Source organism: Pholcus phalangioides, unplaced genomic scaffold (assembly GCF_987345545.1).
Source record: "Pholcus phalangioides strain wild (caught in Gottingen) unplaced genomic scaffold, Ppha-v1.0 ptg000172l_1, whole genome shotgun sequence".
Taxonomy (NCBI): Eukaryota; Metazoa; Arthropoda; class Arachnida; order Araneae; family Pholcidae; genus Pholcus; species Pholcus phalangioides.
Window position 1 is genome coordinate 6,829,937 of NW_028301637.1, and position 21,488 is coordinate 6,851,424.

At 36.0% G+C, this 21,488-nt stretch overlaps 1 protein-coding gene across 1 annotated transcript in view; it reads right to left on the reverse strand.

Annotated features, from left to right (window-relative positions):
• Positions 1 to 21,488, reverse strand: part of Lon (lon protease homolog, mitochondrial) — a 54,129-nt gene that overhangs the window by 19,693 nt on the left and 12,948 nt on the right. The window contains exons 6-16 of the mRNA XM_089255784.1: positions 19,339 to 19,471; positions 18,945 to 19,003; positions 15,691 to 15,774; positions 14,957 to 15,088; positions 13,894 to 13,982; positions 13,646 to 13,784; positions 11,264 to 11,386; positions 9,888 to 9,943; positions 8,526 to 8,613; positions 6,969 to 7,091; positions 6,696 to 6,812 (exon numbers count right to left, since the gene is read on the reverse strand). Of these exons, the coding sequence (XP_089111910.1) occupies positions 6,696 to 6,812; positions 6,969 to 7,091; positions 8,526 to 8,613; positions 9,888 to 9,943; positions 11,264 to 11,386; positions 13,646 to 13,784; positions 13,894 to 13,982; positions 14,957 to 15,088; positions 15,691 to 15,774; positions 18,945 to 19,003; positions 19,339 to 19,471 (1,143 nt within the window). The remainder of the gene's footprint in view (positions 1 to 6,695; positions 6,813 to 6,968; positions 7,092 to 8,525; positions 8,614 to 9,887; positions 9,944 to 11,263; positions 11,387 to 13,645; positions 13,785 to 13,893; positions 13,983 to 14,956; positions 15,089 to 15,690; positions 15,775 to 18,944; positions 19,004 to 19,338; positions 19,472 to 21,488) is intronic.

Genomic DNA, 21,488 nt, shown 5'->3' on the forward strand with positions numbered 1-21,488 from the left:
GTGTGCTTGCAATTATGTAACTACACAAAGAAAATTTTAGGCACCAATACCTGTTTTTTTAGCTGCGATGATGACCTAGAACCTGGGATTTGTCTATCCCTAATGTACAGTAAAACCTATCTTTAATCCAGACCCACTGCTGAGATTTTCTTTCTTCCTCAACCAGGGGACTTAGGTTTTTTTTCTTTACCCAATATCATTTTAACTTTCTCTATTACATTTATGTTTTTGATTCACTTTCTTTTTTCCCCCTTGATGTATCGCTAATGTCTACTGCAGTTTTCAAATTTCTTGTAAAGTGGAAACAATGAAAGCGATTGAATGTGATCAGCCATTAATGTCAGCTTTGATCAAAAAATTTTATTTCTTAATTTCATTTCTTCGTGCTGAACAGTTTACTTAATTAACTCTTTACTGGCCATAACAACCGTAGATGGCTCTACAAGCAAACACCCGATATATGGGGGAGGGGGGTTTAAGGGTATATAAGAGATTATTGTGAAAGGGTAGGGAGGGATGATTGACAACTTTTGTTAGGGGCAGGAATGAGAAAGACAAGTGTAGATGCTCCATTAATTGGATTTCAAAAAAGTCAGCTCAAGCTTCACGATAAAACTCACAGTTGTTTTGAAACAACACAATATAGGAGCTGAATGGTAAGAGAGGATTTGGGGGAAGGGGGGGTTTAGGTAAGCAGTGAAAGTTTGGTAGTCCATTTCAGAAAGCAAAAATGTTATTTCATGGACTTCAGAGTATCCTCCAAGAATCAGTAAAGGGTTAAGTGTTTTAGAACTTATCCAGTGCTCTATTATTTTTTCTGTGATTAAGCAAATTTCCAAGCAAGCTGAAAACGCCAAGTGATGTGGCAGGTAAAAGCTGCAAATGGAAACATAATGCTTTAAGTACATGTGATAATCAAAAAATCTGTCATTTACTATCTTCAGAAAAAAAAATATATATATATTTCTGATCTGAGAAATGCCAACAAAAAAATGTTAAACCTTTTGCATTCGTATATTGAGGTGGATTCGCCATTAGGAAAAACCGGTACTTCATTGTTATAGCAACTCCTTACGATCACAGGAATGTGAATTTGATAACAAAAAGGAATTCCTAAAAAACTTTTTTTTAAAAAATAAAGTAAATCCTTCCTCTCATATTAATAAAAAAAGCAAAACCTTTTCTTTTTTAGTAAAAGCAAATCCTTCTTCAGTTGGCATTTTACTGGAGAATCAAGTAAGTGGTTATTAATAAAAAGCACCTTTTATTTACTAGCAAGAGCAAATCCTTCAGAAATGATGAAGCTGGTCAGTGGCAGACTCATCTGTGAAGGAAAAGATTGTTCTGCATTTTCATTCTGTTATGGCTGAGTTAGTTAATGTGAGAAAAGTGAAAAATTACAAGTCTCATCGAAACCCACATACCTCCGATTTTAAAAGGTTATTTCATTTTGAAGAAAACAATTTGAAATGGCTAACAAATTACTTTATAGATGAAAAAGTCTAATGTAGAGACGATACACTTTTATCATCGTAAAACATGAAAATATGTTTGCGGTATTTCAATGGTCCTGGTTATCAAAATTTAATTGCCGAGGAACTTGGAGTTTCGCAAGCTACAGTATCGCTGATTGTACGTGATGTCGTAGACTGTACAATAGCACAGGTCGATAGCTGGATAAAATTCTCAACTACGCAAGATGAAATACTAGAGGCAAAGGAATTATGGCAGAGAAAATATCGCTTTCCAACAGTTATCAAGGTGATTGATTGTGCCCATGTAGGGATACTGAAACCGAAAATCTATGGTGATGAGTACATAAACCAGAAAGGGAAACCAACTCTAAATATTCAAGCAACTTGTGATGGCGGAGAAATTTTCACAGGGGTTGATGTTAGTTGGCCTAGATCTGTTCACGACTCCTGAATCTGGAGAAATTCTTAGGTCAGAAAAGCCATGCATAAACTGCAAGACACGATTCTAATGATTGATGACGGTTATGGACTAGAACCTTGCCTGATGACTCCATTCTCAAATGCAGCCGAGAATGCAGAAAAGAAATCCAATGGCTTCTAAAAAAAGAAATAGTTGAGATGTTTCGGACAGCTGAAGCGGTGATTTCTTATCCTGAAATATTTTTGTCGTGTAAAACTGCATGACACATGCAATCACAATTTTCCGGATATTTTCGTGATTGCATGTGTTGCTTGCACAATATAGCCAAATCTTTGAACTATATGAAAGGGACCCTCAAGAAAATGAAGACAACGGAGGTGTGGATTATGATGGGAATATAAATCACCTTCAATATCAAGGAAAAGTAGTGAGAAAAAAATTAGCTAAGCTAATAGACAATTATCCCGAATAAAAAATTTGTTTCAACTCAAATTTATAAAAATTTGTGAGTTCGCAATCAGTTCAGGATTCAGATTAAAGAGCCCCTCCCCCCCCCCAACCTGTAGAGAAGGTAGTTAAAGGGCAAAACAGCTGATTTCCAGGAGACAACGTGATTGGCTCCTGTTCGCCTTTTACTAATAGATGAGAATGATTTACTTGTGAGTAAAAGATAATCATTATTAATACAGATTAAAGGATTTGCTTTTAGCATTTCCTTTTACTTCAATGTTCATGCTTCTACTTCGACCCTTTTACTTGTGAGCATTTCCTTCTTTTCATTAATTCGGCCCATTAATTTTTTTCAATAGCACTATTTCAGTATCCTATACGACTAAGTCAAAGCAAAATGACAGAAATGACTTGGTTACAAAAACAATTTTTGGCCAAAACAGTGCACTAGCAGCCAAGAAAATTCTTTTCTGTTCTCCTCAAATTATAAATTAAATTTTTTTTTAGTCTTCCACAGTCCAACCTGTCAACTCTCTTCGACAACGTACAGCAAATTATGAAGGCATGTAAGATTTTCAACAATTATGCTCCTTCGGGGACCACTTTCAAAAGCACAGTGTACAAAATATGTAAATTACAAGTTCCGATGTAAATAAGTCAAGGTGAACCAGATGGTTTTACTGCATTGCCATCCCCTTTTTAAAGGGATTTGTTTACATTTTACTGTTCAATACCAGTGTAATAGTTTTTTGAAAAATGAAGCACTTTCATTTCTAGCTCTTTGCTGAGTATTGTATATACACTCATTACATAAAAATTTGCGCACCAAGAAATAATTGTGGGATCGAAACGAAAGTTGGCCTGAAGGTACATATCGGGCAGATATGCAAATGATTAGAAATGCAGCGTGATTGCGCATTGCGTAATGCCACTAGAGGGCGTTGAACTTCGTTCTCCTTGGAGTATAAAACAGGTAAGCAGAGCTTGCTGGAATGTATTTAATCGTTTGCAAAGGAAATGCTGAGGTAGACATGCCGTTACACCGCCGTCGAAGACCATATGAGCAGTTGTCAGAGTTTGATAGGGGAAGAATCATTGGGATGATGGAAGCTGGGTGGTCAGCTCGGCGAGTAGCTCGTCAACTAGGCCGTTCTGATTTTACTGTGAGAAGGTGTTGGGACCAGTGGACAGAAGAGACGTCATTTACATGGCGACCAGGTTCAGGACGCCCTCGACAGACCAGTCGTCGAGAAGACCGTCACATCATCCGAAACGCACGCGTAGAGCCAACTGCCTCATTGGCCGCTATCCAGACACAGGCAGCAGCTTCACTACGGGCCCCTGTGTCTTCTCGAACCATCGTAAGGCGCCTGGCTGAAGGACATCTGGTATCGCGGCGCCCATTACATGTGCTGCCAATGACACCCACCCACCAACGCCTCCGTTTGGAGTGGTGTCGAGCACGACGGGATTGGACTGCAACGGAATGGAACCAGGTCGTCTTTAGCGACGAATCGAGATTCAACTTGAGCAGTGATGACAATCGTGCTTGTGTGTGGAGGCCCCATGGTGAATGCTTCAATCCTGCCTTCGCTTTACAGCGACACACCGCTCCCACAGCTGGTGTCATGGTATGGGGTGCTATTGCTTACGATACACGGTCACCCTAATATTGATCCATGGCACAATGACAGCCCAGCGGTACGTCCATAACATCCTTCAGCCACATGTGTTGCCACTCATGGCAGGGCTCCCAGGCCTTGTCAGGCCAACAAGACAATGCTAGGCCACACACAGCAAGGATGTCACAAGACTGCCTCCGCCACATTACCACCCTTCCCTGGCCTGCTCTATCCCCAGATTTGTCACCAATCGAGCATATCATTTGGGATCATTTGGGACGGCAAATTGGACACCCTACGAGGTTGGTCAAACTAGAGGCGCATTTGCAGCAACTGTGGAACGATATGTCTCAGGACATCATACGGAACTTGTATGCCTCAATGCCCACTCGTATCGCATAGTGCATTCGCGCGAGAGGAGGTCCAACAGAGTACTAAAACTTCTGTTCATCTGTACTTTTTTCTGCAATAAATTATCCTTTTTCTTGGATTTTCTAATCACTTACTTATATCAACGTAGTACTTACATGTGTAAAATTTCGTTTCATTTTGACGACTTCTTCTGGGTGCACAAATTTTTATGGCAATGAGTGTATATATTGTTTATACAGAACACAATGGAATGCTATTGGGTATCATCAGAATCAGCAAACCTAGAATAAGCTTATGTATCCAACTACTTTGTAATGTAAACTGTTGTTGTTTTACCTATACACAAAATGTGTGCCATAATTTTGAATGATGAATATTAATTACTGCCCAATACCTATAATTCAACTAGGCAAAAGTCTTAGATGACTACTCTACTTGTTGAACCCTTAAACTAATCAAATCAAAAATTAATAAACCAAATGGTCCACATATGACCCCCCCCCCCAAATAATCTCGTAAGCTATAAAATTTCTGCTTTGGCAGAATCATTAATTGCAATCTACAACATTTGTACTATTTGATAATATACCAATGATTCTCTGCTCAATTAAAACCAATTACACAAATTTTGTACATAGGATTTGGTTAGGGAAAGTAGGACAAAAGTAGGATATTTTAATCAAAAGTAGGAAAAGTAGGATGAGTGGGAGCCCTGAATTTTTGTAATTGGAAGTATACCTTTACGAGTAACGTTTGCCAGTGAAATGAAACAAGGAGAATTAACTAATGACCCTTTATATTGCTTCATTAGTTTTCTTTCAAAAGAAAATATGAATCAAAGAAGCATTTCACTGCTTTAAATAAGAAAACTTGGAAAATAAAAAAACTGGATCCATAATCTAAAAATTCTCTTATCCAGAATCACCTAGATCTTGAGAAGTATAGTATTTTGCTGTAGAGTTAAAGACCTATTGTTGCACTTTTTACTCCATAGATCTATACATGATAAAGACATTTTTTAACAGGAACAAGCAAAAATAATATGGAGATACAACTCATTCTGAAAGGATGATGTCACTCTCCACTATCCATACAAGGTTTCAACAACTGGCTGTTGCGAAGATGAATTTTTTTTTTTGGAAAGAGAAAATTCAACTGCCTTTGCGGGGAATCAAGCCCATGTCCCTTCACTTTCCGGGTGAACACCCTAGATCACTAGACTACAAAGGCAACAAATCTTGTCTAGCCGTTCATGTATGGTCCCTTTCAGTGCACACGAGCCCCAAGGGAAGATTGAGATATTTGTATCCTCTCTAGTCTAGTGGTCAAGGGCATTCACCCGGAAAGTGAAAGGACGTGGGTTCGATTCCCCACAAAGACAGTTGAGTTTTCTCTTTACAAAAAAAATTCATCTTTGCAACAGCCAGTTGTTAAAACCTTGTACAAATGTCATTCTATCTCTAAAAAAATGGATAGTATTTACAATGAACATTGGAACTTTCAATCAAAAAAGGGTTTTTTAGTAAAATGGCAAAGAAAATATGAAATCGTAGAGCTGTATGAGGATGCAGCTTCATGCAATATCATTTCATTGTTTCAAGAACTTTTCATAAGGATGGCAAACAGCTAAAAAAGGGACAGTCCTGGTACTCCTTGAATCATTGTCAAAGAAACGATGATTTGCGCCTTCATGATGGTAATAGTTCTTGAAGACCTGACATTAACAGTTGTAATAACCGACGCTCAATATATTTCAGTACATAGTGTTGTTGTTGCCGCTTTGGCGGTTGAGTTGTCATAGTGACAGACTAGTCTCATTAGACCCGGGTTTAAACTCTAGTGGCACCACAATGGTGGTTGGCTGAAGTTGGTTTTCTGTGGTTCCCAACTTTGATACATGAATGCAAGCTGATCTCTTTGTTAAAAAGTCTCGCCACAGAGAGCAACAAACCTACATTACAAATCTTCAGTCATTATAATTCACTAATAGTTTGAAAAATAGATGCCAGATGACAGCACTATAACAAGCATCAAACAAAAAACCAAGCTTTATGTTTAGGTTCACAACATGTACCAATTCGTTAGAAGTATCACAGAGGAATATGGACGAGGAGGATTTGTGGTTTAGTAGTACAAGTGTTAAATTTTAGCTTTGTTCAATTTTGTAGGTGTGATTTTACCACTTGGTACATAGTGCTTGTCAATCTGAGACCACCTAGTTGTAGTTGCACAAGTTATTATGGATATTAGCTGGTCATCATTGTGATGTGATTCATCCCTTTATTAGTCAAAACTTCATTATAAAGCAATTGAAATTTCACAGATGATTAAATATATAAATTTGTGAGCACTTACTTCAGCAATAGCAACTTTCTCCTCCGCAACATATCCTGAAACTTCAATCATTTCCATGCGATCTCTGAGGGGTTCAGGAATCGTATCTGTGACATTTGCGGTGCATATAAACAGCACCTACAAACATAAATTATATAAAATTAAATTCTTTGCCACATCAACAGACATCTAATGTGTAATACACAATCTAAACCATCACAATATATACAAGTTGTGAGAAGGAAGAGAAGAAAAAGGAAATATAGTTAAGCTGTGATTCTGAAATTTTATCACCTTAGAAAGATCAACTGGTACATCCAAATAATGGTCAAGAAAATTAGCATTCTGTTCTGGATCCAACACTTCCAATAACGCCGATGAAGGATCGCCTTGATAGCCTCTACCAATTTTATCAACCTGTTGGAATTAAAACTTAAAAACATTGATACTACATACAGTAAAACCTGTCTTCAACGGAATTGCAAAGGACAGAAAATTTTTTCCATTGAACACAGGTTTCTGCTTAATAGAGGTTCAATTGCAATTGCCATAATGTGTAAAATTATGTAAAAATCTTGGAAAAATTGAAATAAAATAAAAATAAAATAACTGAAATAAAGTAAATTTAAAAATAAATAAAACATACATTAATTAGTAAATAATAAGTAATTATGAAATATTCATCACTTGATATGATACATTATTTAATGCATTTACTTGAACATTACACTATATACTGTCCACTATATACATTAACTATTCGCATCGCCGAATAGTGAGTAAAAAATTTAAAACACTACTGTAAATAATTTTTTTTCCAATGGTCAATAACAGAGTATTTTCTACATGCAGTTCCCGTTCTTCGCTGCCTGACTTTCAGTAAATAGTTTTGTTTCAGAAATAATGCAAAAAATGCCCAAGTCATTATGCTGCAAAGCTAAATTTCTTCAAAGCAGTTTCATTCATGCAGTTCTTTGAAGGTTTTTGACAGCACCTGTATAAAATTTCACCCTACATAGTTTTTTCTTCTGAAAATAGCAACATTCACCTCATCTTCATTCTCTTCTTTTTGGCTTTTTCTAAAACTTTCAATGAGGGTGTCTATATTAGTTGTGTCAGGTTCAGTTTGTACTTTTTCATCTAGGTTTATGTAATTCTTCGCACTGGGTTCACGGAAAGCAGCTTGCATGCAATTTTGTACAGCTTACATATCATTTGCACTGGCTTCTCTTGTAGAAAAGCCTGCTTTTCTGAAAGATTTTGTAACGATTTCTCTCTCAGGAAGTAACTGCCTTACTACATATGGCTTATTAAAATCCCAGCATCAAGTATGGAAACAGATTTTGCTAATGTAGTGGCAGATGATAAAGAACTCGCATTGGCAAACAGAGATTGCATAAAAAAATTTCAGTAGATCACTTCAACATTTTGTGTGATTCCCTTGGCCTATTGGTTTGGGAAACATCTGTAGTGTTTGTTTGAAATTTTCCGTTAAGAGCATACTATACAATTTTCCTTTCCGTTTCCGTGTTAGATAGGTTCCGTTAAATCCAGATTTTTAAGGTTTTAGCATTAAAATCACGGGACCAATATTTTTATCTGTTGAAGACAGGTTTCTACTTAACACAGGTTCCGTTAAAGACAGGTTTTACTGTATTAATGAACTAAAGCAGCGATTCCCAAATTGTGCTTCATGAGAAGACTGGGAAATGGTGTACTAAAGTCGTATTGGAGGCTAGATAAAACACTAGTGCTCTGTAACCTAAAAAGGTTTGGGAACCACTGCACTAAAGCCTCAAATGAAATAACACACAAATTTCTGTTAGGGAGGAAAATGCACATTAACAGTACCTCATCAATCAATATTAATGGATTCTCTGTCTTGGTTTTTTTCATGCACTGTATGATCTTTCCAGGCATTGCACCAATATATGTCCTCCTATGCAAATAAAAGTAAAATAAATATTTTAAATTCCAAAATACTTGATATCAAAGGAACCAAACATACCATTTTTTTAAATTCTTGAAACTTTCCATTGGTACACTTATCCTGAACTATAAATTTCAGAATGGCAAGTTATACAGATGTTTAAGCATTAAAAAAGAAATAGTCAATACAGTCCATGCCGCTTAATATGCACACATTGGGACTCTGAGTTTATGATAACAATACCTGAATAATTAATTATATCCAAAAAAATTCCTGTTTGCAAATACAGTTACTATACATCCCATTTGATCAAACAGGATGTATGGTAAATGGATACTGGATTGGTAAAACAAGATAACTCTGTTTTTCTTTCCCACATTGGTTACAAAATGTTCAATGCATTAATTTTTTTTTAGTTTTAAAACACAAAGTACATTTTTTTTCTCCTTTAAGCTAAAATCCTGCTGCCACAGACATTGTGAGGTGTTAAAATGAAACTGTAATGCATATCATGAATTACTGTACTTTTTTCAATGTACAATACGTTTCACAGATCCATTCACAGAAAATCTTTCGAAAAAAGAAATTTCCCTCACTTGATTTCACCCAGCAAGTAAGGGGATATGGGTTCAATTCCCGGCAAGCAGGGGCCTAGCAAGTGGTCCCCCGAACGAAATTCGGGGGAACCACTTTCATTTCAGGGGGACTAAAGTGATAGAACAATAGATTTGGCCATCTCTTTCCCTTTTTTCGGTCATTTTCTCACGTTTCGGGGGAACCAGACCATCTAAGTCCCCCCCCCCCTGCTACGCCCTTGCAAGGGCAGAATTTATTTTCTAAGTTGAATTTCTTTCCTAAAATTCATCTTCGCATCAGCCAGCTGTTAAAAATTTTCATATTTGCTTATTGATAATAACAGTGGAATGAAAAAGATAAATCCTCAACTTCTTTTGAAAAAAAGAAGCAAAATAATGGGAGAAGAAATGTTGTGGAAATTCTCGCAAACTGACACATCACTTTATGCATTCAAACAATAGTTGGTGTTATATTGAGTTGGCACTAAAACAGTTTTTTTACATTATAATCCCTATATGGAAGATTTGTTGACAGAAAAGTTATGGTACTAAGCGGAGTTGGAGCTACAACAGGGTTCGACTGTATTTAATTTCATCAACAAGGTGATGCATATTTTGGTTCCAAAATGCTTTGATGAAAAGGATGAGAAAAATAAATCTGTCATGTGATAGAATCAGTTTACCAAAATGAAAGAAATCCACACAAACCTATGTCCTTTTATCTCAGCTATATCAGTCATACCACCAACACTAAACCTAAAATACTATAAAACATCACTTTATTATAATCTCATACAATCTTAACACAATTATAATTAACAATGATTTACGAGAAATGCTACCATAAATAGCCTACTTTTTTTACTTTGATTTAATATCCTCTTTTTTTCGAGAATACAGTGAAGCTCAATATAACGACACTCTGCACACCAAGAAAAAATATTGTTGTCGATAGGGTTATCCTTATACCAAGAAGTAGCATTATCATCAGTCCCCCGCCAAATTCATACTATTGCTGGCATCTTTTTTAAATTGACATTATTAGTACCATCCTAAAATGCATTTGTAACTATTAATTTGCAGCGAAAAATTCAAATTGATTAGTTGATGAATAAAATTTGACGACCTGTTTCAACCTGCAAAGTGGTTTATCGCACAATACTTTTATATACTACACAGAAAACCGCTTAACAGCAACTTCATTACTCCTTTCAGCAGGTAGATGTTTAAAAATGCTGATTTTACAAAACACCATTTGAAAGCACAAAAACTGGTAAGGAATTAAAAAATATATGGAAGTCTATTTTCAGTGAGATTAGTATAATATTGTTGTAGCAGTTTAAAAAATTATATAGAAAATATTGTTTTTGCAAGATTTTTCATAGTATAGAACATTATTGTATCAAGAGGAGTTTAATATTACACTATAGGCAATTCCAAACACTATTTGAAAAAGTATCATGGTAGAGGGATTTATCATTATATATCCCTTTCAGACACTGGTGTCACAAATATGTGGGTTGCTTTTTCTCACTGTCGAATTTTTTTCTTTTGCCATCAGGGAGTTAAGCTTTGACAAGTTTTGAGTTAGGAATATGGTGAATACAAACTCTGGGGCTTTCATCAGAGGGTGACACTTAAAGTTCAACTTTTGGGAAGGTTTAAGATCGCTTCCACGAGAAAATGCCTCTGGAAAAAGTGTGATTTATTACATAAAATTCAGTAATAAAACTCTGGAAAAAATTGTATGTGAAGATGAATATAACTTAAATCATCTTGGATGAAAAAACTTGCACAAAGTGAATTATTTCTTCAGAAACAAAATTTGAAAAAATTAAAACAAAGATTTGCTGGCATTTATCTTTTTAATGCATTTTTTGAGTATCAAAAATGCAAAAACATTTTGAGAATTCCAGAAAAAAAGAATGGAAAGGATTGTAGCAAGGTTTCACTGTATCAAACTTGACATTGAAATCCAGAAATTTTCATAGCCTCACACGCACACAGAAAAACAGTACCACTGCAACAAAAACATACATTCAATGAAAGAATATTACAAATTAGAATTAGTATGAGATACTCACCTTTCTGTTCAATGCTCTGGCAATCGATTTCGCTATGCTTGTTTTACCAACACCAGGAGGACCATGAAAACAGAGAATCTTTCCCTGAGTGGTACCTCTCAAATTGCTTACAGCAATGAATTCCTTTACAAAAATAATAATAAAACATTTATATTCAACCAATGATGGCAATAAACAAACATTAATGAACACCAGGGTTTAAGCTGGATAAAAAATTCCTTTCGCAAAAAAGCGAAAAGGGGAGGGGGAAGCTTTAGCAAAATGCTACAATGCTAATGTAATGATTGATGGTTGGATATCTACTCGTTTCGTACCTCCTGTACGTATTTTTGCAAAAGTGGCTACTACTTCTTTTGCATTCTACGATTTTCTTTTGCATTTTGCGAAAAATGCGGCCATAGCTTAAACCCTGATGAACACCCAGCAATTTCATAGTACTAAATCACACATGCACCTCCATAACATTCCTCTAAAACATTCCCTCACTTCTCTAATGAATAGGCGCACGTTGGAATGTGTCATGTGTGTTGTGTGCATGCAGCTAATATTCGTTTGAGAAATGCTTGTTATATGATTGAGAAGTACTGTCATCTTACCTTCCACATTCAGAAGCAAACAACTTGACAGGCTATTTTGCCTGTTATATTATGTGTGAATTTGAAATGCTAAATGCCTGATCGATATGTGTGTAGGGAGAGAAATTTTTTAAATGGGGAGAGGTGCGGTTTGTGTCCTTGGTTTTGTCAATCAAGTCAAATTTTTCTCACACAAGAAAAAAATAGTCAAAATTATCATCCATAGGTGGAGCTGCATGATCTTGTTTCTCGATACTAAATTTAATCCCGTTAAAAAACACTGGGAGAATCAACAAGTTCTTCCCAGGTATTAGTGAATGTGAATCAAATTAAGGCTATGCTTCATTATTATACCTTTTCAAAAGACTGTGGTGTCGACACTGGCAGAAAAGACACATTGGTGAAGTTGCTTCAATCTAGATGGTCTTCCGAGTCTTTGAAAAGTCTAAAGATGCAAACCACAACCCGGTACATCGATTTGTTGATTTTTTGTGATTTTTTAAAATCTAAACTAAGTCTAAATTTATGGGACACCTTATATACTATGAAGAAGCAAAGTAAGCATAGAGCGTACAAATTTTACTAAGACGACACCAACGAATAAGGCAAATACACAAAAATACAAAAAGTCCTAATGCATTTCAACACCAATGGGTGCCGCCTTCAGAGGAAAATTTAACCACTAGTCACACCGAATTTCCCACTTGGGTTGAATACCAAATCTTAACGCTCGGTTGCTCAGCGGAAAAATTATGTCTGTTCACTTCAAACATTGTGGTCAGAATGAAGCTGTGAGCCTGTGTGAGATACTAATGCAGCGCCCTGATTGGATGCTTGCGGAATAGTGCTAACCGATTGGTCTAATCAAAATTTCTTATAATTCCCGCTCGAAATGAATTTAAGTCATGGTGTTGCGATTGGGGGGTATAGAGTATAGATTTATTATCACAAAAAATAGATTTTGTATAAATAGATTTATTATCGTTTACTAGTGTATTTTTGAAGGCTCGAATATATGTGCCTTCGTAGAAATCTAAATCAACTGTGAACTTGACTTCTCTTGAAAACTCTCGCATCTTGAATGAATATATATATATATATATATATCTAAAAAGTTTTAAAAGTTTTCTAATGACGTACAGTCACTCCGAATGGATTAAATTTTCCAAGGGGTTGTATACATAGAAAAATCAACTATTTATGCAGGCCAAGTGTGCTAAAACTTCCAATTAGTGAAATGTAAATGCAGCTCTGAGAAGTCATTTACAACAAATTTCATATTTTTAAATGCAATATTAACAGAGATATCTGACTTCGAATTTTTCAGCATTTATCACCAATGAATGAAGGTGCAGTTCACAAATTGCCAAAAGTGGTGCCATTGAAGTGGTGATGTAGGATGACGGTAACGAGAAGTTAGTGTAACACCACAGCTTTTGAAATATCTATTTTAAATTAATTTAAAAAATGACTTTTCCTAGCTTTTAGCACACAGGGACCGTATAAATGTTAATTTCTTCATGTATACAACCTCTCAAACAAATTGAGATTTTAAGTAACTGCACATCATTTCAAAACTTTGTGTAATTGAAAATGTGTTTCTAGAGTCAACGGCTGCAGAGATATCTGCTGTACAAACAATTTGGGACAGCCTGTACAAGAGGCAAATACTTTATAATCTCTAGATCAGTTTTTCTTCAATCCTTTTATGAGGTTTCATCATTTGACAAAGAAATGTATCTTTGTTACATTTAAAAAACTTGAAGGAACTAAAAGATATTGTTTTTATTTTTATTCTTAGTCTTACGAGTATTCGTTTCTTCACATCTTCCATGCCATAATGATCTTCTTCCAAGACTTCTGATGCTCTCTTTAGATCAAGATTTTCTTCGCTACTCTTACCCCATGGAATGTTGGTCAACCAATCTAAGTAGTTTCTTGTTACACTTTAATACAAATGAACAAATTTATGATTTCAATTTCATTGGCCAATCTAGTGGCAATGTAAAAGATCAAAGTGAAGAATGAGAAACAAAAATGAATGAGACATCTTACCTGAATTCTGAAGAATGGTTGTCTAAGAATGATAATTTATTAAGCTCTTCATCAATAACTTCCATCACTACAGCTGGAACTGTCAGTTCCTAAGGTAGAAATTTAAGTGAATAAATATAAGTATATTAAAAAGAGCTCCTGAGTTACAGTGATTCAAAAGGTAAATAGATTGAAATAATAGAAATTCAATAAAATCTTTCTATCCAGATAATTATCAGATCACATATGAGCAAATTGTATTCTTATGACTAATCTGGAGGTGGGTGGGGGACAAACTAAAGCTGCATTGGAAGGTCTAGAAACATTCTTTCTTATAGTCAGCCCTGCTTAATCAGATAACCGATAACCTGCTCATAAGGATAAAATTCTCTGGAACAAAAATTTCTTCCATAGAGACAATGTTAAAGTAAATTATATATAATCACTGGTAAAAGTGATAAATTTAGGAAAATTTATCAAACTTACTGATATGATAGGTAACCATGCATAATAGCTGGTAATTATGGATATATTTCTCATTTGTCACAGGAGAATACATAAAATTGAATTGTCGAGAAGAACAGTACATGTCTGAATTCCACTTTTTTTTTTCTTCTTATGAATCAGTTTGATAAATGTAGATCTAAACATTGAGCTTAAGAACAGTGCTAGACCAGCCTCCCTTCCTTGGTAAAATTAGCTCACTTTTGAGGTCAACAAATTGTGGCCTAAAAATTTGAAACTTACAACTTGATTATCCTGAATTGAGAATTTCGGACTAGTATTGTTTTTTTCTCACTGATTCATTTATGTTCACCCGGGTAAAACTTAAAAATTAACTAAGACACAAGTACACATATTTTGAACTCAATCAGAACCAATCAGATTAGTATACAAATTTGCCACCTGGCAGTCGAGTGATTAGCATACTAGCTTTCGACTGTGCAGGTCTGGGTTCGAATCTTGGTTTGCGCATGGTGTAAACTAACGCTAACAAACTCCCTAGACAGATCATACAGATCTCGAGAAAACATGAAGATCGTGTTATATATATATATACACGTATATATAAGAAAAATCAGACCTTCAATCTCTCCCGAAATCTTTCTTCAATAGCATCTTTGTCTTCTTTCTCTAATCCAAGCTCTTTTTTAATTGCCTTCAGCTGCTCTTGAAGCATATATTTTCTATGCATGGTTTTCACCTTTTCTTCTACCTTAAAGACAAAATTTAAATTATTGACATATCCAAAAATTTATAAACATTGTTACTTATAACAATTTTCAGATAAAATACCATTATTTTTATAAAATAAATTTGGAATGTAAATACTACAAACTAAGTACATATCATCCCCTCTCATGCCAGAAGTACAAATGTGCAATGATCTTGAAAAAAAAAACATGGGAAATGGCATCTGAATGTTTACTCTACCTATGTTACTCTTTGGAAGTTATTTTCCTAAAATGTTTTGTAGCATATGTTTCAATGGTGATACACATTTGCATTTCAGGCCATTTTAGATAGCAAAATAAGCTATCTAACCAGCTGATAAAAAAGGGAAAATTCACACATTCATGCTTCTGGCATGCAGGGGACGAAATTCTGTTCTCATATCCAATAAAAAACACAAAAAAGCTTCATTTTCATAAACAATAATTTTGTAAAAAAAAGAAGGAAATTGATAGTGCAATATATATGTGAAAACTATGTATGAGCACCACACCTGCATCCCAATGGCATCGTTATTTCATTGAAACTGTTATGCAACAGTATTATATATAGCTCTAACTTTCCACAAATCAAATGAAAATTTACCTCTTTGCCAATTTTTTGCTGTAGTTTGCTCAGTTCCAGCTCTTTTTTGAGGAGTGAGAGAGTTAGAAGTAGTCTTTTTGGAATCTGTAACAAATATTACATTGAAAAAAATTTGCATTATAGTAAAACAAATTTTTTTAAAGAACATTCAAATATTGATTGAACAATTTGAAGGGAGCAAAATTTTTAATTATCAAATTGAGGTAACTTGTGGTATCCATTGTATTGCTAATAATGCAGTGGAACAAAAATAACTTTATGTGTGTATAACTCCATTAATTATTCATTGTACTCAATTATTATTCTCATGGTTAGTACAATATAGAAATTTTATGGAGCAAGTTCGGAGAATCTTAACTTGCTCCACAAAGGTGCAATATTTTAAACTAAAATTTTTTTTGACTAAAACTATTTTTGCTGGGGCAATTCTTTTTTTTCATGATTTTTACTCAGGTTTTTTCTGTGGTTTTTTCCCCACTATGGCAAAACCTTGCCAGCCCTGCTGCAGATTGCCTGAACTCATGAGACCTCCTCTTCATAATACAGTGATCTCTCATTTGTGCATTGGTGTGAGGGAACAAGAAGAAAAGACACATAAGTGAGAGAGACATATAAGTGAATAGCATTATCAACCTAATACAGTCTCTTTGACCAGAAGAGTAGAAAATTGTCTTATAACTGAGAGAAACAAATACAAATACAAGGCCATAACAGGCAAAATGCCCACCGAGGTGGCTGAGAAAAAGATGCCCATAACAAGTATGGATGTTATATATTACTAAAATACAGCAATCCAATTAAAAATTTAATCACAAAAATTACAAACAATATATATATATATACATATACATGATAAAATATTATAAAATGCACATAAAATGTATTTATGGTTGTCTTATTCTAAGTATGAATAGCTTCTCAATTTACCCCAACATTTTCATTGTATTTCCTTTTAAACCTGTCAATTGTGTTAGAATTTACTGTCTCCAGGGGTAAGCTATTCCATTTATTAACAACCCTATTAGAGAAAAATTCCCTGCGACACCATAACCCAGAATTGTCCCTTACCAAACAATACTGGTGTCTCCTTGTAAAAGCAGTTGATTCACGGCGAATTAATGAATCATGGTCCATCCTATCCATACAGTTGAAAATTTTTAACACTTCGATCATATCTCCCCAACATCTGCGTTCATCCAGTGTAAACATATTCAAAAAATGAGGTCTCTCTTCATAACTCAAGCCGCATGTGCCAACAAGGACACACGTAGCTCTTCTCTGTACCACTTCAACCAAGTCCTCTCCGTAAAGCCTTACAGCATACTCTAGTCCAGGACGAACTAGGCCTTGGAAAAACAAAAGAATGACTTTAGAGGAACGTGAAGCCACATTTTTGAAAATAAAACCGAGCATTCTATTTGATTTTTTGACCACCGCTGAACAATGCTCAGAAAACCTAAGTCATTCGTCAACAAGAATTCCCTAATCAGTCACCCTAGTTGTATTCGGGATAGTGAAACCATTCAACTTGTAAGAGAAACGTAGGTCGTTCAAATCAAAACGAGTGACCATGCACTTGCAATGCTAAACTTCATGCTACATTCATTTGCCCATGTTCCAATCCTGTTCAAGTGGGTCTGGAGCAACTACCTATCACTTTGCTTCCCAATTACACCCATTAGCTTCACATCATCTGCGAATTTGTTATCAATACCAGATACCCTGATGGAGTTTATCGATAAAAAGTGATGGGCACACTTTAGACACTTCCTTGAGGAACTCCACTGGTGACGCCTGTACAATCATAGAATTCTCTGTTCACCATAACCCGTTGTGACCTATCTCTCAACCACGATTCTATCCGTTTCAGCAACTTGCCTCCAATCCCAACCTCGTGAAAATGTTTCAAGAGTTTACCATGTTGGACTTGATCGAATGCCTTCTGGAAATCAAGGTAAACATCATCTACATTTTTGCCCTTACCCAAAGCCTTAGTCACATGATTATAGAAGCAAAGGAGGTTAGTTACACATGACTTCCCCTTTCTGAACCCATGATGATTATCGACAATACACTATTCTCGTCTAGCCACTTTACCAATTGCTTTTTGATAATAATTTCCAAAATTTTCGAGAGGGAGCTCATCAAACTTACTGGACGATAATTGGACTGCTTTCACTTATATACCACTTATACAGATGGGTATAAGTGGTATATAAGTGAAAGAGAGATCACTACATATATTTTCCCCTACTTACAGCACACTGCTAAGATAGATCAGATTTCAGATGCTCATTTGCAATTGGAGACATGCACAAAACCATCTAGTGAAGCCATTTTGTGCCAGAGTGGTGCAGGGTTTAAGCTGGATAAAAAATTCTTTTTGCAAAAAAGTGAAAATGGGGGGGGGGGAGCTTTAGCAAAATGCTACAATGCTAATGTAATGATTGATGGATGGATGTCTACTCGTTTCGTACCTCCTGTACACATTTTTACGAAAGTGGCTACTACTTCTTTTACATTCTATGATTTTCTTTTGCATTTTGCAAAAAATGCGACCGTAGCTTAAACCCTGGAGCGGTGTGATGTTAAGATGCTCGTCTACCACCGTGAAGGTTGCCATCAGGTCCCAGGTTTGAAAAGGGGGGAGGGAAGAATATAGAAAACAATATACTTTCTCCTAACATTCTTGAGGCTACCACCGACAGATGGTGTCTTCATTTCCAATCCAACTCGTTAACGGTGTTAACTTGCAGTATAGTGATATAACCACAGTTAGTGCATGAAGTAGTCAAGTGAAGGCCAATATTCTGAGGTCCCCCCCCACATAGCATTAAAAAGTCTATTTCGATGCCATCTTCCCACAAAATCCAAACTGTATTGCTTTATTATAATTTGCATATCGTAAAAAATCGAATCAATTGAGATTTCACAACACAAAATGTGTCATTCATGCAATGGTAGTAAATGAAAATGATCTTATGGACCTCTTACACCCTCATCCCCCCCCCCCTTTAACCTCCCCTCTCACCGATCCTCACAGACCACAGGTTGAAAAATACTAGCCTATGCCAGGAATTCTCAAATTTTTTCCATCCGCAGCACCCCTTTCCCTAATCAATGCTTATCCGCAGCCCCCCCCCCCAAAGCAATTCAACAAAGAGTCTTTGTCAAAAAAACTTTTGTCAGAGGTGTCACACAGGGTACCGTAGCGCACAGTTTGAGAACCCCTGACCTATGCCATTACTACTCACATCAGTTTCTTCCAGAATTTCTTGTAATTCATGGGGCTCAGCACCTGTTAATGCTGCTCCTAAAGGAACATAATACAAAACAAAATAAATAAAATGTTAAAGAAAAAATTTCATAGATACTACACGTTATATCATAGCCTTATGAAAATCAACAGAAATTTGGCATGTATGATGAACTTATAGTAAGCATGAAAAAACCAGATTGCTTGGGATGAAAAGAAAACATAATTGCATACTTTTACTGGATCCTCCGATTATTGTTACAAGTATAGGGGGCAATACTCATGATATTTTGGATTGAACAATTTCAATAAAAAACTAAGAATGCTATTAAGTAAAAAAGGAAAAAACCATGCAACCAATTAAAATAGCTATATATTTTATGAGTTTTTACCTAGATCCGATAGATATACTGGATTGTCCACAACTCTTTGTCCAGCTTGAATCATCTGTTGGACACTCTCTCTGTATAGAGGATTCAAAGCTATTATATCACGTATGGTTTTCACAACTTCTTGTGATAATGCCTAAAATTCAAGAAAAATATATCTGAATATCTTCTTTTTTTTCATGTATACTTGCCGTCAAAAGAAATAATAGTTAAATTGCTACAAGAATTGGCAGAAAGTCATTATATGTAGTTATGTAAATGATTAGTATTCCAAAAGGATTATGCAAATATTCCCGCCACCAGAGGACATAAAAGTGCTTTTCCCATTGCTCTTCAAAACAACCTTAGAGATTGCTTTTACAAATTGTACCTCTGTTTTGGTAAATAAACTATTTTTGTTTGCTAAAAATGCCTCTAAGACACATTCAAGGACCTATTATGCAACTGCAGGATTTTGAATGAGATTGCATCAATGGATTAAGCCAGGATGAACACATCAACTTTCTGCCCTCGACCTGACCATTTTGACCAAACTATTAGGAGATACTGGAAGCAGTGGATGTGTGAAGGCACACATGCACATCAAACAGGATCTCTGGTTGACCAACAGCAGAGGGAGTTACTTCAGAGAGTAACTTCATCTGTAGGCAAGCCCAACCAGCACCAATGGTGATTGCACAGACCATCCGATCGCAGATGTCATATTCATCAAGAAACCTGCTATCATACTGGACCATTTCCAGATAGTTAGGAGAAGGAAGTTTTTCTCATACCACCTGTTCAAGTTGCGCCACTGACAGACCAACACCGTTGACTGTTCACTAGAGTGTCTCGAGCAATGAACCTGGATAGCTCTGGATTGGTACTATATTGTCTTTAGCAATGAATTGCAATTTGATTCTGTTTGGCATCCAATGATGCTCATGTTAGACAATGTAACCCCAATGATGCTCATGTTAGACAATAGAACCCCAATGATTAGCAACTACTAGTTAACTAGAGCTTATTCTTTGGAAAGGCATAAAGTCCCAAATGCAGGTGGAATGATCTGGAGAGCCATCACTTATGAAAGAAGGCTATCTCTGGTCGTGATGCAGGACACCCTAAAAGCTTGACAATGTGTCCAGCAAATCTTGCAGCCACAGGTTCAACTACTTATTGTAGGGCTTCTAGCAGGAATTTTTCAGTATGATACTGCTCTCACACATACGGAAAAAGTGTCTCCAGAAAGTCTGTATCCAGTTGGAAGCCTTCTCTGAGGCTTACTCATCCGATGTATAATCAGTTATTTATTTATTTATACAATATTGTTGGCCCTGGGGCCTATACAAGAGGATGCGATTAAAAATGACAAAGATATTGTTTGATATTAGACAAAAACTAGTGATAGTGGGAGATTCGACAATAGAGCTTGGGAGTTTGTTCCATTCCCCAATGGTATGAGGAAAGAAGCTGTATTTAAAGCAGTCAGTGGAAGCAAAAATAGGTTTTAATTTAAGGGAATGGTTGAGTTTTCTAGAGATGTAGGATGGTTTGGCTAAGATACCAGAAGTATCTATGTTGAATTGACAATGGAAAATTTTATATAACAATGTTAATCAAGAAATGAGACGAAGAGTAGAGAGAGGGAGGAGATGAAGTTCATTTTTAAGTTTGGACACGGAAATGAAGGATGACCAGCAGTCGTGAGCAAATCAAGAGCACATAAGAAACCAGCTGGGAACGAAGACTTCATCAATCTGCAAGCCTGCAGGAACTAGAGACCCAGTTACAACAAACATGGACAAATCTGCCTCAGACTAACATACTGAACCCATATGCATCAGTCCCAGACCATATCTTTTCTTGTATCCGCACCAAAGGTGGCCAACAAGGTTCTTTTTCCCTTTTTTTTTCAAGCCGAGCACAACTCAGGTCTATCGCCATGGGCAATACCAGATACCCTGATGGAGTTTATCGATAAAAAGTGATGGGCACACTTTAGACACTTCCTTGAGGAACTCCACTGGTGACGCCTGTACAATCATAGAATTCTCTGTTCACCATAACCCGTTGTGACCTATCTCTCAACCACGATTCTATCCGTTTCAGCAACTTGCCTCCAATCCCAACCTCGTGAAAATGTTTCAAGAGTTTACCATGTTGGACTTGAT